This window comes from Cervus canadensis, chromosome 18, assembly GCF_019320065.1.
Source record: "Cervus canadensis isolate Bull #8, Minnesota chromosome 18, ASM1932006v1, whole genome shotgun sequence".
NCBI classification, from domain to species: domain Eukaryota; kingdom Metazoa; phylum Chordata; class Mammalia; order Artiodactyla; family Cervidae; genus Cervus; species Cervus canadensis.
The window spans coordinates 16,729,603-16,746,882 of NC_057403.1; the positions used below are offsets into that span (position 1 = coordinate 16,729,603).

General features: G+C 47.4%; 1 protein-coding gene across 1 annotated transcript; it reads left to right on the forward strand.

Annotated features, from left to right (window-relative positions):
- Positions 1–344: 344 nt before the first annotated feature.
- On the forward strand, positions 345–14,639 carry LOC122420882. The gene is made up of 9 exons (XM_043436442.1): positions 345–437; positions 2,338–2,439; positions 2,749–2,895; positions 5,304–5,447; positions 8,087–8,227; positions 10,059–10,184; positions 10,829–10,993; positions 11,235–11,381; positions 14,025–14,639. Exons 1-9 carry the CDS (start codon positions 383–385, stop codon positions 14,240–14,242), a joined length of 1,245 nt encoding a protein of 414 aa, XP_043292377.1. The 5' UTR covers positions 345–382; the 3' UTR covers positions 14,243–14,639.
- Positions 14,640–17,280: the final 2,641 nt, after the last annotated feature.

A 17,280-nucleotide genomic window follows, 5' to 3' on the forward strand; every position in this document is an offset into this window, starting at 1 on the left:
TAACATCTCCCATAAAATGACCAGCAAACCTATTAGTAATAATATTAATAACAGCAACATGCCCCCCCCCCAAAAAAAAGGGGAGGGGAAAAAAAGGACAATAAAGGAAAGAAGAAAACAAAAAACAACAAAAACAGGCCCATTGTCCTTCTTTGGCTTCACTGAATAGCCTCTGGCTTGTCCCCCAGGCCCCTCAGGACTCAGTTTCCCCATCTCCATGCTCTTTAGGCCCCTCCCCCGCTCCCAGGGGCCACCTTGGCAGGTGGGGCTCTATCTGCCCAGCCTATTTGCTCTCCCTCTCCCGGGGCTGACACCCTAGACAAGGCCGTTGAATAAAAGGCCAGGGCACCTTGGTCCTTCTTCCTCTTCTCCAGCCTGGATCATGTTCTGGCTCCTCCCTCCTCTAGTGCTCCTGGGAGCACTGGCAGTCCCAGAAGGTGGGTGCATTGTGTGTGGTTCCTCGGACAGGAAGAGGGTGATGGGAGTCTGAATGCCAGCTTCTTGTATCTTGGCTTTTTGTTCGGCAGAGGTAGCTGGAGGGGGGTGTTTGAGAGCGTAGTTCTGGAGCCAGGCTGCCTGGGCTCAAACCCTGGCACGGCCACTTCTTAGCTCTGTGACCTTGAGCAAGCCACTTAACCTCTCTGTGCCTTGGTTTCCCTATCTGTGAAATGAGGGTGACAATGACTCTGCCTCGGGGGGTTCTTGGGGGCAGGGCATTCACTGAACTAGTGTGTTAGAGGGGAGAGAAAAGTGCAAAATTAAATAACTTGAGACTTCTAGGTTTTCTTTAATTAACAGTAACCTTTTGGTGTTCAACTGTTTTTTTTTTTTTTTTTTTTTTGCAAAAACTCCTTTACTGTACTATATTCCAGAAAACTCCTCCCTTATGTTTTTGGAACAGTCCCTCAGAGCTATCTAAGAGGCTGTATCTTGGGCTTAAGCCCTCAGGAATGCCCCAAATAAAACATAATTCTCAACTTACAAAAATTTTTGTTTGAAGAGATTTTTAAGCACTTAGAACAATATTAGGCCATAAGTGGCCTTGCCTGAAGGTGAGTTATTATTATTATTAATAACTTATTATTTCTTTACCTCACCTGCCTATCTTCCCTCTGGTTATGATTCTGCTACCTTTGGCTCGGGATAGATCTTCCCTGGTGGTTCAGAGGGTAAAGAATCTGCCTGCAACGTGGGAGACCAGGGTTTGATCCCTGAGTCGGAAAGATCCCCTGAAGAAGGAAATGACAACCCAGTTCAGTATTCTTGCCTGGAGAATGGGGTCACAAAGAGTCAGACACAGCTGAGTAACCAACACTTTCACTTTGGCTCAGGGTAGGAATTAAATGGCCAAGACCCAGCCCGGGACCTCACAGTGTGATCTTGGGTTAAGACTCTTAAATCCATCTGGTTTCAGTTTCCTCATCTATAAGTAGACGGTGTGAGTCAAGGTCAGCCATACACCTTTTCAGGGTGTGTGTCTTAGAGCCTTGAGATTTCTTAGAAGAGCCTCAGAGAGACGTCTTGGGGGTTAAGACCTGCTGGACATCCAGGGTGGTCCTCAGCCCAGCCGATGAAGGGAAATGACACTGTTTTTTTAAAAAAGAAAAATGATTTGTTTATTTTTGGCTGGGTCTTTGGTTGCTGCAGGAGACTGGCGGGGGCTACTCTCATAGTGCGGTGTGCGGGCTTCTCATTGCGGTGGCTTCTCTTGGGTGGCACTAGCAGTGTTACCCCACAAGGTCTTGGTGGCACGGCCTCTGGGGTGTCAGGACTTCAGTCGTTGTGGCTCCCCGGCCCTAGAGCACAGGCTCAATAGTAGTGGCACATGGGCTTAGTCGCTCCACGGCATGTGGGATCTTCCCAAACCAGGGATAGAACCCATGTCCCCTGCATTGACAAGTGGATTCTTAACCACTGGACCACAAGGGAAGTCCAGGAAATGACTCTCTTTATCTGTTCAGTTCTGGACTGGGTGGGGGGTAAGGGGTGGGAAATGTTTGGAGAAAGAGTTCCATGGTGAGAATTGGTAGATTACATGCAGACTGTCCTAAGCTCCACCTTGGAGATGCTGATTTCAGCTCCCAATCTTTGCCCGCAATGTTTCACCCACCTGGAAGGCCATTCACCCACCACCAGGAAGATGTTCCTTGATCTTCTCCCAGGAGCCCTCCCATCACTGTTAGTTCTATTGGAATCACAGAGTGTTAGTCACTGGACCTCCAGGGAAGTCCCTCTTAGCTCTTTTCTTGACCTGTGTGTCTGTGTGTGAGGGTGTGCATTTGTTCTCCTTTCTTCCTTTTCAAATCTCAGGGTATAATCACCCCTCTCTCCCCACAGGGACCGCCAAGATGTGTCCAGTCTGCCCTTTGCTGGGAAAGTGCATGGAGAAAACCTGTCCTCCGGCCCAGGACTCCTGCTTGCTTAGCCAGTTGCAGCTGGGTGGGAGATTGGCTGGCCGGGGTCGGGGGTGGGTAGGGAGGATGGACAAAGTGGGTGGGCAGGGGTTGAAGGAGAGTGGCCTGGACCAGCTCCCCTGGGACTGAAGGTTTCAAACTTCACCTCATAGCTCAGCTAGCTCCGGGCTACTGGGATGGGAGTGGGGAGGTGGGGGTGGGGGTGGTGGTCTCAGCACCATCTGAAGCCCCAGACTAATCTGTGGGGATTGCTGCAGAGGGGGCAGAGGTCCCGGAGGGCTTTGGGGCGGGGGGGGGGGTCCTCTAACTTCCCGTCCTCAATTTCTGTCACCAGCAAATGGGACTGTCATCAAGAATGGGTCCTGCGTGGCCCCTGGGGACTGCCAAAAAGATGTCTACTCCTTGACCTATGGTCCCGGCTTGAGTCTCTGGATCCGCACAGCCTGTTGTGAAGACAACTGTAGCAGTGTTACCCCACAAGGTCTGTTGGCCGGGCCCTGGGGGTCACACACCCTGGTGGGGTGTTGTGGGAACTTGGCCTCTGTCTCTGGTGCTGCCTGGCTGATTGGGGCAAGAAGAACCTCGGTTTCCTCATCCAGAAAATGGGTGTGCAATAATTTGTGCAAGAATTGCAGACAGAGCAAAGCTGATACAGATAGGCACTCTATAAATTGTAGCTATACTTATGGAGTTATTGTGTGTGTGTGGGGGGGCTGGTGCTTAACAGAAGCCCCAGACTCTTCTTTCTCCTTAGGAGAGGGGTTGCCCAAAGGCTAGTCAAACAGAACAAGATATGTCATAGTTGGTGATGGGCTCCTGTCTAGGGTCAGGGGAAATGCTTAGTTTGCTGATGCTGACTCTGCACTTGCTCGACCTTGACAGGGAGCATCTCCTCGCTGGCTCCTTCCAAACTTGGCTCTGAACGGTGATAAAGATCACTTTTTGTTGCTTGGCTGTTTTTTCCCAGAGAAGGAGTTTTGAATTTGGCAGGTGTATCAGTGGGGAGACTCCAGACAGCTCCACACTTGGGGCTAGTAGCCATCCTTCTGGACCCCTGGGACTTCCCTCCTCTAAACTGTGCACATCAACCAAATACAACACCCAGGTCTGAGCTGAAATGGGGGTATGCTAGTCAACATATAAATTGCCCGTTAAGAGTATAACTGCATCAAACAAAACTCCTATGTGTAAAGAAAGGTTGTAGAGAGTACTTTAGAATACTTGGAGCAGTTGTCTCATTTTTTTTCATTCTTTTAAAATTTTTCTTTTAAATTTCAAAATAAGCACATACACATATCCATTCTTTTTCAGATTCTTCTACTGGTAATTTTTATTTTTTTGTTCCTTTAAAAATTTTTAAGTTTCACGTTGGATTTACAATGTTGTGTTAATCTCAGATGAACAGCAAAGTGATTCAGTCATGCACACACATATATCTGTTCTTTTTCAGATTCTTCTACTGGTAATCTTAATTGTAATTTAATTTTTATCTTTTGGTCATGCTACATGGCATATGGAATCTTAATTCCCTGACCAGGGATTGAACCCATGCCCTCTGCATTGGTAGCATGGAGTCTTAACCACTGGACCACCAGAGAAGTCAATATTTTTACTTTATTGCTCTTTAAGATTTTGTTATATTTTTATTTCATTTTATATTGCAGTATAGTTAATTTACAATGTTGTGTTAGTTTCAGGTGTACTAAAGTAATTGTCTCTTGGTAGGGCTTCCCTGGTGGTTCAGATGGTAAAGAATTCGCCTGCAATGCGGGTGATCTGAGTTCCATCCCTGGGTTGGGAAGACCCCCTGGAGGAGGACATGGCTACCCACTCCAGTATTCTTGCCTGGAGAATCCCCATGGACAGAGCAGCCTGGCGGGCTACAGTCCATGGGGTCTCAAAGGGCCAGATACAACTGGCCTTTGAAGTGACTTAGCATACACACATGCAAGATGCTCATAGCTGTCTGTAGAAATAAACTGTGAGCCATACAGGGAATGAAAGCTTTTCTAGTAGCCACATTCAAAAGTAGGAAGAAGCAGGTGAAATTAATTTTAAGAATAGATCTTTGGGTACCATATCCAAGCTATTATTTCAACATGGTGATAATCACTATAAAATTATTAATGAGATACTTTTACTTTCTTTTCCCAAACTAAACCTCTGAAATCTAGGGTGTGTTTTATACTCAGAGCACATCCCAAAGGGAACCACCCACAGTTTAAGTATTTAATAACCACGTGTAGAGAGAAGCCATCTATTAATCAGCACAGTTCTCTACTTTTCTGTATCTGCCAATGTTTCGGTATAAACCCATGTTAAAACAATCTGTGGCTGTTTTTGACTAAGGAAAAAAAAATATGCTTAAATAGCTTCCTCTTGAATGTTCCATATCTCTAAGAAAGCTCTGAACACTAATCAGATGGTGGAGAACCTGGAATTAACCAGATGGTGGTGAACTACTCTTTTGTAAAACACCACAATATTTTAAAACCTAAAATAACAGGATCACCTTTTCATCACATTTGGAATTTGGGGTCTTAGAGGGAGGGCTTTTGTCTGTGTGGCCAATATCTTGAAAACAGGGCCTGGCACACAGTAGGTGCCCAAGACATGTTTGTGGAATGAATGAAAGAACCCTTGGACTTCAGCCTGAAGGTTTGCTTAGGACAAATGAACAGCACGGGGCCAACTCCACCTTTGATTCCGTTCACTGCTCCTTGGAATAAATCTTCAAGGACCAGAAGGTGGTGTCTCAGACCAGACTGGTCTCACTTTGGAGGAAGATTGTGGTGGGTAGAAGCAGCAAGAACAGAAGGTGGGAAAAGAGGGATGAAAGGGGGGTCTCCCTCAGCCCCATCTCACTCTCATTACAACCACTCCCACCAGAAGCAAGACCCAAAGCCCAGCCCAACGGGGTGCAGTGTCACTACTGTTCCAGGAATGAGTCGGCCCCGTGTGACTCCCTTTCGGTCATGAACTGCACTGGAAACCAGACTGTGTGTTTCACCCTCAATGGGACATGGCATGGAGGTAAGGGTTCCCTTCAGGAGGTCAGTTGCATGGCCGGCCTCCACACTATCTGCACAAATCAGGGTTGAGGTTCATTTGCATGTGTGTTCTGGTTATTTATTGCTACTTAAATGTCTCTCACCTGTAGTGCCTTAAAAACCACAACAATCATTTTATTAACTCTACGGTTTCTGTAGGTTGGGAATTCAGGAAAAGCTCATCTGGAAAGTTCTGGTCTCTCATACAGATGCAGTTAGAGGGTTGCTGGAGCTGACACTGAAGGGCAACTAGGGGCTTAATGAGCATCTCGTACGTGTAGAATCTGGGCCTTTCCATGTGTTCTCTCCACATTGGTTACATTGGCTTTCCTACAGCATGGCTGCCTTTATATAGTGGCCGGAGCTCCAATACATTGATTCATGCAGCAAACAAGGCAGTAGTTGGAGGACTTGGCCCACCTCTCTCTCTGTGTAATCGCAAAGCTTCTCTGTGTGGCTTCTCTTCATTGGGCTTCCTCACATCATGGCTGCCGCATCTTTACACGGCAGCTGAAGAGTTCAAGAGCAAGTATTCTGGCAAACAGGGGGGCAGCTGCATGGCCTTTTATCACCTAGCCTTGGAATTCACACCCTGTCATGTCTTCTATGTTTTATTGATCGAAATCATCACAAAAGACCATCTGGTTTCATTGGAGGGAAGGTATAGACCCTCACCTATTGGTCTTAAAGAATTTGCACATGTAGTTTTATTTTATTTTTTAAGTTTTAAAAAAATAAGTTTATTATTATTAAGCCTTAGATATGCATGCTAAGTCGCTTTAGTCATGTTTGACTCTTTGCGACCCTATGGACTGTGTAGCCCACCAAGCTCCTCTGTCCATGGGATTCTCCAAGCAAGAATACTGGAGTGGGTTGCCATTTCCTACCCCAGGGAAGATTTTTTTTTTTAATGTGTACCATTTTTTTTAAGTCTTTATTGACTTTGTTACAATATTTCTTCTGTTTTATGTTTTGATCTTTTGGCTATGAGGCATGTGGAATCTTAGCTCCTGGACTGGAGATTGAAACGGCATCCTCTGAGTTGGAAGGTGGAGTCTTAACCAACGGACTGCCAGGGAAGTCCCTGCAGATATATTTTTAAATCATCATGTGTTTGCAAATGGTTGGAGCAGAGGGTTTTTGAACAAAAGGCTTGGAACACAACCACACTGATCAGAGACTTGATTACCTGTGAAGAGTCAAAGAGAGAAGTGGTCTGGGCTTCTGCTCCTAGCAGTCTGGTGGACTAGATTCTCTGCAGGGTCTTTCTGTTACAAGCAGTGGCATGCTTGGAGGGTGGGCGTGAGAGGAACAAGAATGGTAGGAGTGGTCTACTCTGGTGGAGAGAGGTATTTATCACCACCACCATTTAGAAATGCTGGTGTATGATGACAATAAAAAGCAGACTGACTTTCAGTTGATTTTATTGTTTTTAACTGCTCCGCAGGCAATACACTCTAATTTTTTAGCCTGCTTCCAGGATGAATTGCTCCCACCACCCACCCCCCTTGGTATGCCACTGTTTACAGATGAACTAGACGCTGTACAAAACTTTCCCCATGATTCTGGGAGCTTGAGGGAAATTTCCAAGGGTCCCCAAAGGAAACTAAAATGTGAGCAGAAATCAGAAGGAGATCAGTGAGTGAACATGTAAGGCAAAGTGGCCCTGAGAGCAAATACTTATAACAGCCTGCTTTAAGGGACTTCCTTGGTGGTCCTATGTTTAAGACCTCACCTTCCAGTGCAGGAGGTGTGGGTTCGATCCCTGGTTGGGGAACTAAGATCCCACATGCTTCTCAGTGTGGGCAAAAAAAAGAAAAAAGCCTGCTCTAAGTGACTAGATCTTGGGTCCACAGCATGGTTGGAGAGCTGACTCTTTAACCCCTATGTAAGTCAGGGATCTTGGAAGGAAGCTGAAATGATCCCAGGTTGGTAAAACCCCCGGCTCTCAATATTTTGTTGTTCAGTCACTAAAGTCCTGTCTGACTCGTTGCGGCCCCATGGACTGCAGCACGCCAGGCTTCCCTGTCCTTCACTATCTCCCAGAGTTTGCTCAAACTCATGTCCATTGAGTTGATGATGCCATCCAACCATCTCATCCCCTGTCTCCCTCTTCTCCTCCTGCCCTCAATCTTTCCCAGCGTCAAGGTCTTTTCCAGTGAGTTAGCTGATCTGACTTATCTGACAAAGTATAGGCCATGTGATCTCAGTATAAGCAAAGGCAAATCCTCTCCAGGGAAAAGCTCCCAGGACTCCCACAGATTGACATCAACCCCATGTGAGCTCCCAATCCAGAGCCCATGAAACACACAAGGAAAGAAGCCACCATGAGTGATAGCAGCGACAACAAACAACGGATATAGGTCCACAAGGAACTCAGCTATTACAATTAGCAGCCACAGAACATAGTGTAGTTATATATGACATATATGAAGGAATAAAGTTAGAATCCTGCAAATGAGTGGGCATCAAGAGGTTGTAAGAAATTACCAGATAGATTTGAAAATGAATCATACAGAACAATCAAGAGAGCTGGAAACTTTCACACAGAGGAAGACAGACATCAAGTTGGGAAGGCTCAAGCTCTGAGTCTCCCCCGCCAGTTTTACCTTGTTTCTACAGGGACCCCCGAAATCTGGAAAGGCTGTGCTACACCAGAGATCTGCCACCTGCAAGCGAACACCACCCTGGGCCCGGAAGCGTCTGGATTTCATCTCATCACCAAGCCCGAATGCAGCAGTGTGACTCCTACCACCCAGCCAGGTGCTTTGAACCCTGACTTCCTGAGACCCTACCCTCTTCACCCTCTCTAGGTCCCTAATGCCCTTCCTGATCTTACCTGTTCCCAAGTATCCCCTCTCCCTACCATCAAGCTCCCAGAGAATGCAATTACTCATATGTGCGCGGGTGTGCGCTCACACACACCACCACACAGATGCACACAGACGCACTCACACTTCCTGACACCTGGATGCAGCAAATCTCATTGGCACACACAGACCATCTACACTTACATCCCAGCACCCAAAACACGCCTGCAGAGAAGCACGGACTTCAAAACGAGAACATCCTGTTGTGTAAATGAAATTCGAGATCTAAACTCGGTTTAGAAGAAATCTGGTGGTCTTTTCATTTTCTTCACTTCCTGGCTTGTGAAAGAAGACAGATTTGCCAACAGTCTTCTTTTGGCTTACCAAAGAACATTGACAATACTTTCTGTCTTCTAGAAAAGAGAGATGCTAATTTAAATAGTATTTACCAGGCCAACAGTTTGTGTTTTGTTTTTGTTTTTTTGTAAAATATTTATTTAATTTATTTGGCTGTGCCAGGTCTTAGTTGCAGCATGAAGGATCTTTAGTTGCAGCATGTAGGGTCTACATGCTGAACAGGGATGAAATCCTGGGCCCCCGGGATTGGGGGAGTGGAGTCTAAAAGCTACTGGACCACCAGCGAAGTCCCAGCAACAGGTTTTTAAGTGACAACTGAACAGAATTATAGACATTTCAGAGGAGCAAAGGTAATTTGCAAATCTGGATTCAGTGTCCCCTCAGTCCTGGCGGCATAGAAAATGCTCTTGTTAGAATCTGCACAGCGGATAGTCCTGTGATAAAGAAGACAGGTTTGCCGTATTTACAGGCAAAGCAGGAACAGTCTTACCTTTACTGTCTCCGATTACCAGCTGTTAGGCAGTTTACTTTTCAAAACTAAGCAGAGGATTAAATGAATGATGACAATGAAGAAAAAAAACGGTAGACTTGAGAGCTAAAATTTACAACTGCGGAAAGGGGAAGAGGGCAAACTAGGATTACTGACCACCGGAAGATGGGACATGGAATTTTTGTGGCTACAGTCCTTGTGGGTATATGACACATCTGTGCAGGGACACGGTTGTCAGATCCAAACACATGGACTGGGAAAGAGACCGGCACAAACACAAATATTAACACACAAAAGTACAAAATGTACACACACACTGAAACACTAAGCCAACATACACATCTGTGTACCAACATGTATATCCAAGCACCCTAAACCTTGCTGGAAACACAGACTCCCTAGACCAGCCTCCTACCCAGACACATGGGCTTCCCAGGAGGCTCAGTGGTAAAGAATCCGCCCGACAATGCAGGAGACACGGGTCCGATTCCTCAGTGGGGAAGATCCCCTGGAGAAGGAAATGGCAACCCACTCCTGTATTCTTGACTGGGAAATCCCATGGACAGAGGAGCCTGGTGGGCTACAGTCAGGCATGACTTAGCAACTAAACAAAAACAGCAACCTAGACACGTAAACACAGATATGCACATAGACACCCACACACAGAGGGGCTCACGAAAGCAGACACACAACCATTCCTACCCTTCTTCAGACAATTCGAGAACACATAGAGTGCAGCATATGCATGTATAGCCACATGACCACATGTGCACAGAGAAACAGGCCTGGATGCTCATACACACAAACTGCATCATCACAGAAGTGCATCCACACAGCACCGTCACAAGCATATAGCTATGTGCCCAGAAACTAACACACACACACACACACACACACACACACATCCTCCAGCCAGCTCATCTTCCTCTCTCCTCAGGTCCCTACCCGGCCCACACCAAGGCTAAGGTCACCATGTGTTTCACCTGCTCAGACCTCCACCATTGCAACCCTCTCCCTTGCACTGAAGACAGGAACCACTGCCTTCAGACGGTGGGCATCACAGGTGAGCGCCCCTGGGACGGGATGGGGGAGGACAGGCAGAAGTGGGACATAAGACATCCGAGACCTCTCCTCGCCCTCCTGTGTTTGCTGCTTCAACTCCAGCCATGGTAACCCTTTCCTGGCTGTGAAGGACGGAGGTTGGTTGCAACAGAGGATGGGAGTTTAAAACCTGATGCTGCAAGTGTCATAGTTATTCTTGAATAGCAAAGCAGCTAAAAATATAGAAGCTTCACCGGGCACAAGAAGACAAATACTGTATAATTCCATTTACATGAGGTATCTAGAGTGGTCAAAATCATGGAAAAAGAAAGCAGAATGGTGACAGACTAAATTCTGCAAAATGAAAAATTCTAGAGGTGTATTACCCGACAATGTAATAGAATGAACACTATTGAACTGCATGCTTAAAACTGGCCAAGAAGGTTAATTTTGTATTATGTATATATTTTTTACCACTATGATAAAAAAAAAAAAACGAACTTCATGACTTAACAGTGATTTGGGGGATTCCCTGGCGGCCCAGTGATCTGGACTCAGCACGTTCACAGCAGAGGGTGCCAGTGAAGTTGTAGGTTCAGTCCCTGGTGGGGGAATGAAGACGGCTCATATTTGCTTCTCATGAACCTACCCTCCATATCCTTCCAGTCCTAGGGGCAACTAACTCTGTCGCTTGGAGAAACGGCTCCTGCGTGGCCTCCAGGGATTGCACGCCTGACAACTCCATCTCTGCCTTGACCTACAGCATCGGTTTTGGCTTCTGGGTCAACACCAGCTGTTGCCAAGGCAACTGCCAAGAGCCCAGTCCTCTCGGTGCGCTGCCACCAGAACGTGGTCAGACGGGAGGCCAAGGAGGTGGTGGGGCGACTTTGGAGATTGAGGAGGGTGGGCACTCAATCCCCATTACCAGTCAGCGTGCCCTAAGCCACCTTGACTGCAGCTCCCTGGGAGAGCCCATTGAGGTCATCCCCCTGTAGTAGAGCCTATGAGCACACGAAGGACCCTGGGAGGTCCTGAGAGTCCTCGCGGCTGACCATCGCTCTCCCCTCTACAGCTGCCCTGCCAGCCTCAGGCACCCGGAGTAAGTTCCTGTGTCCTACATGTCCTGGGGGCCACTCGGGGCCCTGCAGACCCGCCTTCTACATGCAGTGTCCCAGCAGGGAGACCGAGTGTATCCACATGACCCTGGTGTCCGAAGTAGGTAAGATGTGTGTATGTGTGCGTGCACGTGTGCACGAGTGAGTCTGACACCCTGGTTTTGGATACAGGCATGCCTGGGTTTGGGGGACCCAGTTCCATCATTGACCCTGTGTGGCCCAAGCCCCTTCACCTCTTTTAGCCTCATTTTTCTCTTCTGATAAATGGGGATGCTAGAAGCATACCTCACAGGGTTTGATGAGGGTGAAATGAGTTTATGAGAGAGGTGATGGAGTAGAAGGCGGAAGGAAAGCAGGACTCTGGGGCCAGGCTGCTTGGGTTCAAATCCTAGCCCTTATGAACTGGGTGACCCTGGGCAGGGGACTTTCTTTGTCTGTGCCTCAATTTCCCCATCTGAGAAAGAGGCTAATCAAGGTCTCTTATCTGTTATGAATATTAAATAAGATAATCCATGAAGCTTCTAGATGTGTGCTGTCCAAAAGAAATACAATATCCACATATGCAAATTAAAATTTTTTACTAGTCTTCTGAAAAAGGTAAAAGGTGAAGTTCATTGACTAATATCTTTTCCTCTGGCTTCTTTTTTTAACTTTAAATTGATTTATTTTTTAATTGAAGGGTAATTGCTTCACAGAATTGTGTTGGTTTCCACCAAACGAATAATATATTTTTAACCCAATTTACCCAACAGTTATCATTTCAACATGCAAATGACATAAGAAATGATGAATGAGATATCTTTTATTCATTTTTTTCCTACTAAGTCTTTAAAATCTCATGTGGGTTTTACATTCATAGCCCATCCCAGTTCAAACCAACCACATGGCAGGAGCTCAACAGCCACGTACAGCTAGTGGCTACTGTACTGAATAGCATAATTCTAGAACACAGTAAGGGCTATGTATGGCATGTCAGCAAATCTAAGGTGATGGGAAGACAGGAAGACAGTTGTCTTCCAAAGTGTTAAAAACTATATGTATGTATGTGTATGTACTCAGAGGTAAAGAATCTGCCTGCTAAGGCAGGAGACTCGGGTTCCATCCCTGGGTTGGGAAGATTCCCTGGAAATGGAAATGGCAGCCTGCTCGAGTGTTCTTGCCCGGGAAATCCTATGGACAGAGGAGCCTGGTGGGCTCCAGTCCATGGGGTCGCAAAGAGTAGAACACAACTGAGTGACTAAACAATGTGTGTGTGTGTGTGTGTGTGTTGGGGAATAGGGATTTGCATTTTGGAATTGATGACATTCAGTGTTAGTGGTTATCATTGTTATACGTGAATAAGGCTCAAGTGGACTAAATAGCTCTTTAATCAATCACTGTCCAGGGAAGGGATGAACTGGGGAAGTTGATTTTTTGTGCACAATGGGGTAAGTGTGTGGGTGTTTCCAGAGGAGGGGTGATACCGTCAGTGGGCAGGAAGGCTGGGTATGTTTGTGTGGATTGTGCTCTGGTCTCTTGGGCTTCATATCGGCTGTGATTGAGATGTGTGTGTGTGTGTGTACATGTGTGGGTGGGTGTGCATGATGGTGGGTGTGGGACCATGACTCACAAACATGGCTCATTGAGGAAGTGTACTCCAGTTCAGGGCAAGATGACATAAACTCAGACTGTGCTGTGAGGCTTACATTTCTTTTTAACTTTTGCATTATGGAGAAATTCAAAGGCAAATATGAGTAAACAGTTTAATAAGCCCCATGGACCTTTCACCCAACTGTGATCATTACGCACTTGTGGCGGATCCTGTTTCATCTCTACTCAGGCCCCATATTATTCTGAATACACGCAGATATCCTATTACTCAACCATAAGCATTTCCATATATGGCTAAAAGATAAGGACCTAAAAATAACACCAACAGTTGTTAAGTATTTTTCAGTTGGTGTGTACCTGCTGCTCAGTCAAGTCCAACTCTGTGCAACCCTATGGACTACAGTCTGCCAGGCTCCTCTGTCCATGGGATTCTCCAGGCAAGAATACTGGAGTGGGTTGCCATTTCCTCCTCCAGGGGATCCTCCCCACCCAGGGATCCAATCCACGTCTCTTACCTCTACCTGCCTTGACACGGGGTTTGTTTACCACTAGCGCTACCTGGGAAGCCAGACTATTTCACTTTCGAATTTCTCACCAAGTCCTTAATAAACTGGTTACTCTGGTATATTTGCATTTTTATATAAATATATCACATTCTGTCATATTATATCATATAGGGCTGTGAGGAGCACAGGAAATAATTGGGAAACTGGTTGGAGGGATGTGTGAAGCCAAGTGGCCTCCAGGTGTCATAATATTTATTAATATTGAATACAAGTGAAAGAACACCTGTAACATATGAGTAAGATACAAAGAATAAGGAAAGGAAAACCCGTGACCAGTTCCACATCAAGAATCAGAACACTGCTGGTAAGTTTTCCAGGAGGACACGGATGGACTTGAGGGCGGGCCATTCCGCCAACTTGAGGTTGGCGCGCTCTGGGTTCCCCTTTCCACGTGACAAAGTCTTTTAGGAAGGCGACCCCGCGGGGCTGGAGGGAGTTTCCGGGCAATCTGTTGGATTGGAGGAACTCCGGGGGGGGCGGGGGCGGGGGAGGACAGCGATGCGCTGCTGGTACCAGAGGTGACGTGCGTGCGCCAGGCGCGCGCTCGGTGGGCGCATCCTCACGTCCCCGTCCCCACCCTCGTCTCCGCAGGCGGCCGGAACCTGAGCGTGCGCGGCTGCGGCACCCGCGACCTGTGCCAGACAGAGGGTTTCCCGGCGCTCCCCGGCCACCGGCTGGCCGGCCCGCCCGTCTGCAACGCCCTCCAACGCGCCATCCTGGACCCCAAGTGCCACTCGGGCGCGGCGCTTGGCCTCCGCCTCGCCCTCCCGGTGCTGACCGTCGCGCTGGGCGCCGCGACCCTCTCCTGAGCCACCCACCCCACCTGCACCCCGGGCCCCCTCCCCGGAGCCTCCTTGCTTGTTCCGCCAGATGGTGCCCTGGCGCCCCTCTACTAGGGCGTTTCTAGGGGTTTCGAAGCTTCTGGTGAGAAAGTAAAAAAAAAGCGAGGGTGAGCCTCCTCCCTCAGACTAAGAGATTCCCCAAAGCTAGTCCTCTTTCTTCACGCTGGGACCCCAAAAGCTGTGCTTCTTCCCTCGGACTAGGGCTTCCTCAAATCTGGTCCTCTTTCCTCACCAAGGGCCTCAAAGGCTATGCCTCCTTCCTCAGACTAGGCTGTTTTCCTCCTCAGATGAGAGATGCTTCCATGGTTACACATTCTCCTTCGGATTGGGGGGTCCAAAGAGTAAATAAACATCCTTCCTCAAACTAGGAGGTTCCCAATACCAGGCTACTCCCTCAGACTGTATCTCTTCTCAAGAACATTAGGAAACAGCTCCTCCTTCTCTCTCCCTCTTCAGGGTCTAGCAAAGTCCTGGCAGCGAACCTGGGGCTTGAGGACAAAATACAAGCCCTCCTCAGGCTTTCAGAGCAGCCCATTCCACCCCCACCACGGGCCCTCTTCAGTCTCGGCACAGTCTCTCCGCTGTGTTGTTTGTTGTTTAGTTGCTAAGTCGTGTCCAGTTCTTTGCGACCCCATGGACTTCAGCACACCAGGCTCCCCTGTCCTCCATCATCTCCCAGAGTTTGCTCAAATTCCTTCCAATAAACATTCAGAGTTGATTTCCTTTAGGATTGACTGGTTTGATCCTAGCTGTCACCAAATCTGAATGAATTGCATTGCACAATGCCTCGTGGTTTGGATCTGGTTTTGCTGACATTGCAGCCTCAAGCGGGGCCCCTGATGTGGTCTGTCTCTGCTGGGGATTCAGATGGCAAGGTCTGGGAGCCAGGGTGAGCCTGAGATCAAAGGCTCAATGTGGAGTGAGCATCATTTCAGAGCAAGCTTTGGATCCAAAGGATGTAGCAGAGAGGTATAATAAAATCGAGGAGCTCACCAGAGGCAGAATGCCAGGAACATTTGCTTGCAGCTGAAAGTAATAGAAAATCCAACGAGAAGAACTGAAACGATTCATTTAACAAAAATGTATTGATCACAATACTATACATCAAGCACAGTTGTAGACACGGGGGACACTGAGTAAACAAAATCTCCTGCTCTCAGGAAGTTTATGTTTTTATGGGAGAGGAAGATAATGAACCTCTCATTTGGGTTTCCCTGGTGGCTCAGATGGTAAAGAATCCGCATGCAATACAGGAGACCTGGGTTCAATCCCTGGGTTGGGAAGATCCCCTGGAGAAGAAAATCTCAACCCACTCCAGTATTCTTGCCTGAAAAATCCCATGGACACAGGATCCTGGTGGTCTACAGTCCATGGGGTTGCAAAGAGTCGGATATGACTGAGTGGCTAACACTTCGCTTCATGATATTCCAGATTGTAATGAGTACTCTGGAGAACACAGTTTGGGAAGAGAAGTGGGGATGCTGCCAAAGGGGTGCACTTTCTAAAAAATTGCATTTATATTTTATATTTATTATTTGTTTGGCCGTGCAGGGTCTTAGTGGTGCATACAGGATCTTCAGTCTTCTTTGGGACATGCAGGTTCTTTTTGTTGCGGCATATGAACTCATAGTTGCAGTATGCGGAATCTAGTTCCCCGACTAGGGAACCCAGGCCCCCTGCATTGGGAGCTCGGAGTCTTAGCCACTGAACCACCAGGGAAGTTCTGGGGTACACTTTTATGCAGGGAGGATTTAGAGTGTCATCTGAATAGACCTGAAAGGGGCTGACAGAGAGGGCCATGCAGATGTCTGGAGAGCAAGTGGGAGGCATTCCAGATAGAAGGAACGGCAAAAACAAAGGCATTGGAGTAGGAACAGTTGTGGTTCAGTTGCCAAGTTGTGTCCGACTCTGCGACCCCATGGACTGCAGCACGCCAGGCCCCCCTGTCCCTCACCATCTCCCAGAGTTTGCCCAAGTTCATGTCCATTAAATCTGTGATGCCATCCAACCATCTCATCCTCTGTCACCCTCTTCTTCTCCTGCCCCTAGTCTTTCTCAGCATCAGGGTGTTTTTCCAGTGAGTCAGCTCTTTACATCAGGTAGCCAAAGTAATGGAGCTTCAGCTTCAGCATCAGTCCTTCCAATGAGTTCAGGGTTGATTTCCTTTAGGACTGACAGGTTTGATCTCCTTGATGTCCAGGGGATTCTCAAGAGCAGTAAGGAATACCTAATATAATACAGCATAACAGAAAGAATGGAGATGGAGATACCCAAGGGTCATTAATTCAGCAGTTCCTAGAAGTCACTGAGAACCTACCTTGCTGCCCTGCTGTCCTCAGCATGTTGGCATTTCCACAGTGGTGGCCAGAGCTCCATCATCATGCCCTCTATAACCACATCCAAAGCTGGAAGAGGGGGCTTCCCATCTCTGTCTTGTCAGAAACCCCATCATCAAGCAGACTCTGTCATGTCCTATCAGCCGATTGTGGCAAGGTGATGGATTATCTCGACTGACTTTGCCTAGTCAAGATTCAAGGGCTTCCCAGGTGGTTCAGTGATAAAGAATCCTCCTGCCAACACAGGAGACCTGGGTTCGATCCCTGGGTCGGGAAGATCCCCTAGAGAAGGAAATGGCAACCCACTCCAGTATTCTTGCCTGGGAAATGCCACGGACAGAGGAATCTGGAGGGCTATAGTCCATGGGGTCACAAAGAGCTGGATATGACTTAGTGCTTGAATGACAACAATCTCTAAATTGACAGAGGCAAATAAATGATTGAAAGAATATAAAAAGTCATCTGAAGGCTCTTCACCCCCTTCACCCCACTGCACTCATTTCCTCTTTCCCTCTGGCTCCTACCCCATCTCCTTCATACCCTCCTCTTCCTTATTCTAACCCTCTCACTGAATTTCCCCTTTTCTCTGGCTCTCTAGCGGCCACTTCCTGTCTTGACACATAGTTTCTCCTAGAGTTGACAGGCTCTGGGATTTCCTGGTAAATGCTA

What these genes read in the sequence shown, in the direction of transcription:
- LOC122420882 (XM_043436442.1), top strand. Translation starts at nt 383, where the DNA reads ATGTTCTGGCTCCTCCCTCCTCTAGTGCTCCTGGGAGCACTGGCAGTC. An exon ending in TCAGACGGTGGGCATCACAG is followed by an intron (nt 10,185 to 10,828) that starts GTGAGCGCCCCT and finishes ATATCCTTCCAG; the next exon opens with TCCTAGGGGCAACTAACTCT. An exon ending in CCAAGAGCCCAGTCCTCTCG is followed by an intron (nt 10,994 to 11,234) that starts GTGCGCTGCCAC and finishes TCCCCTCTACAG; the next exon opens with CTGCCCTGCCAGCCTCAGGC.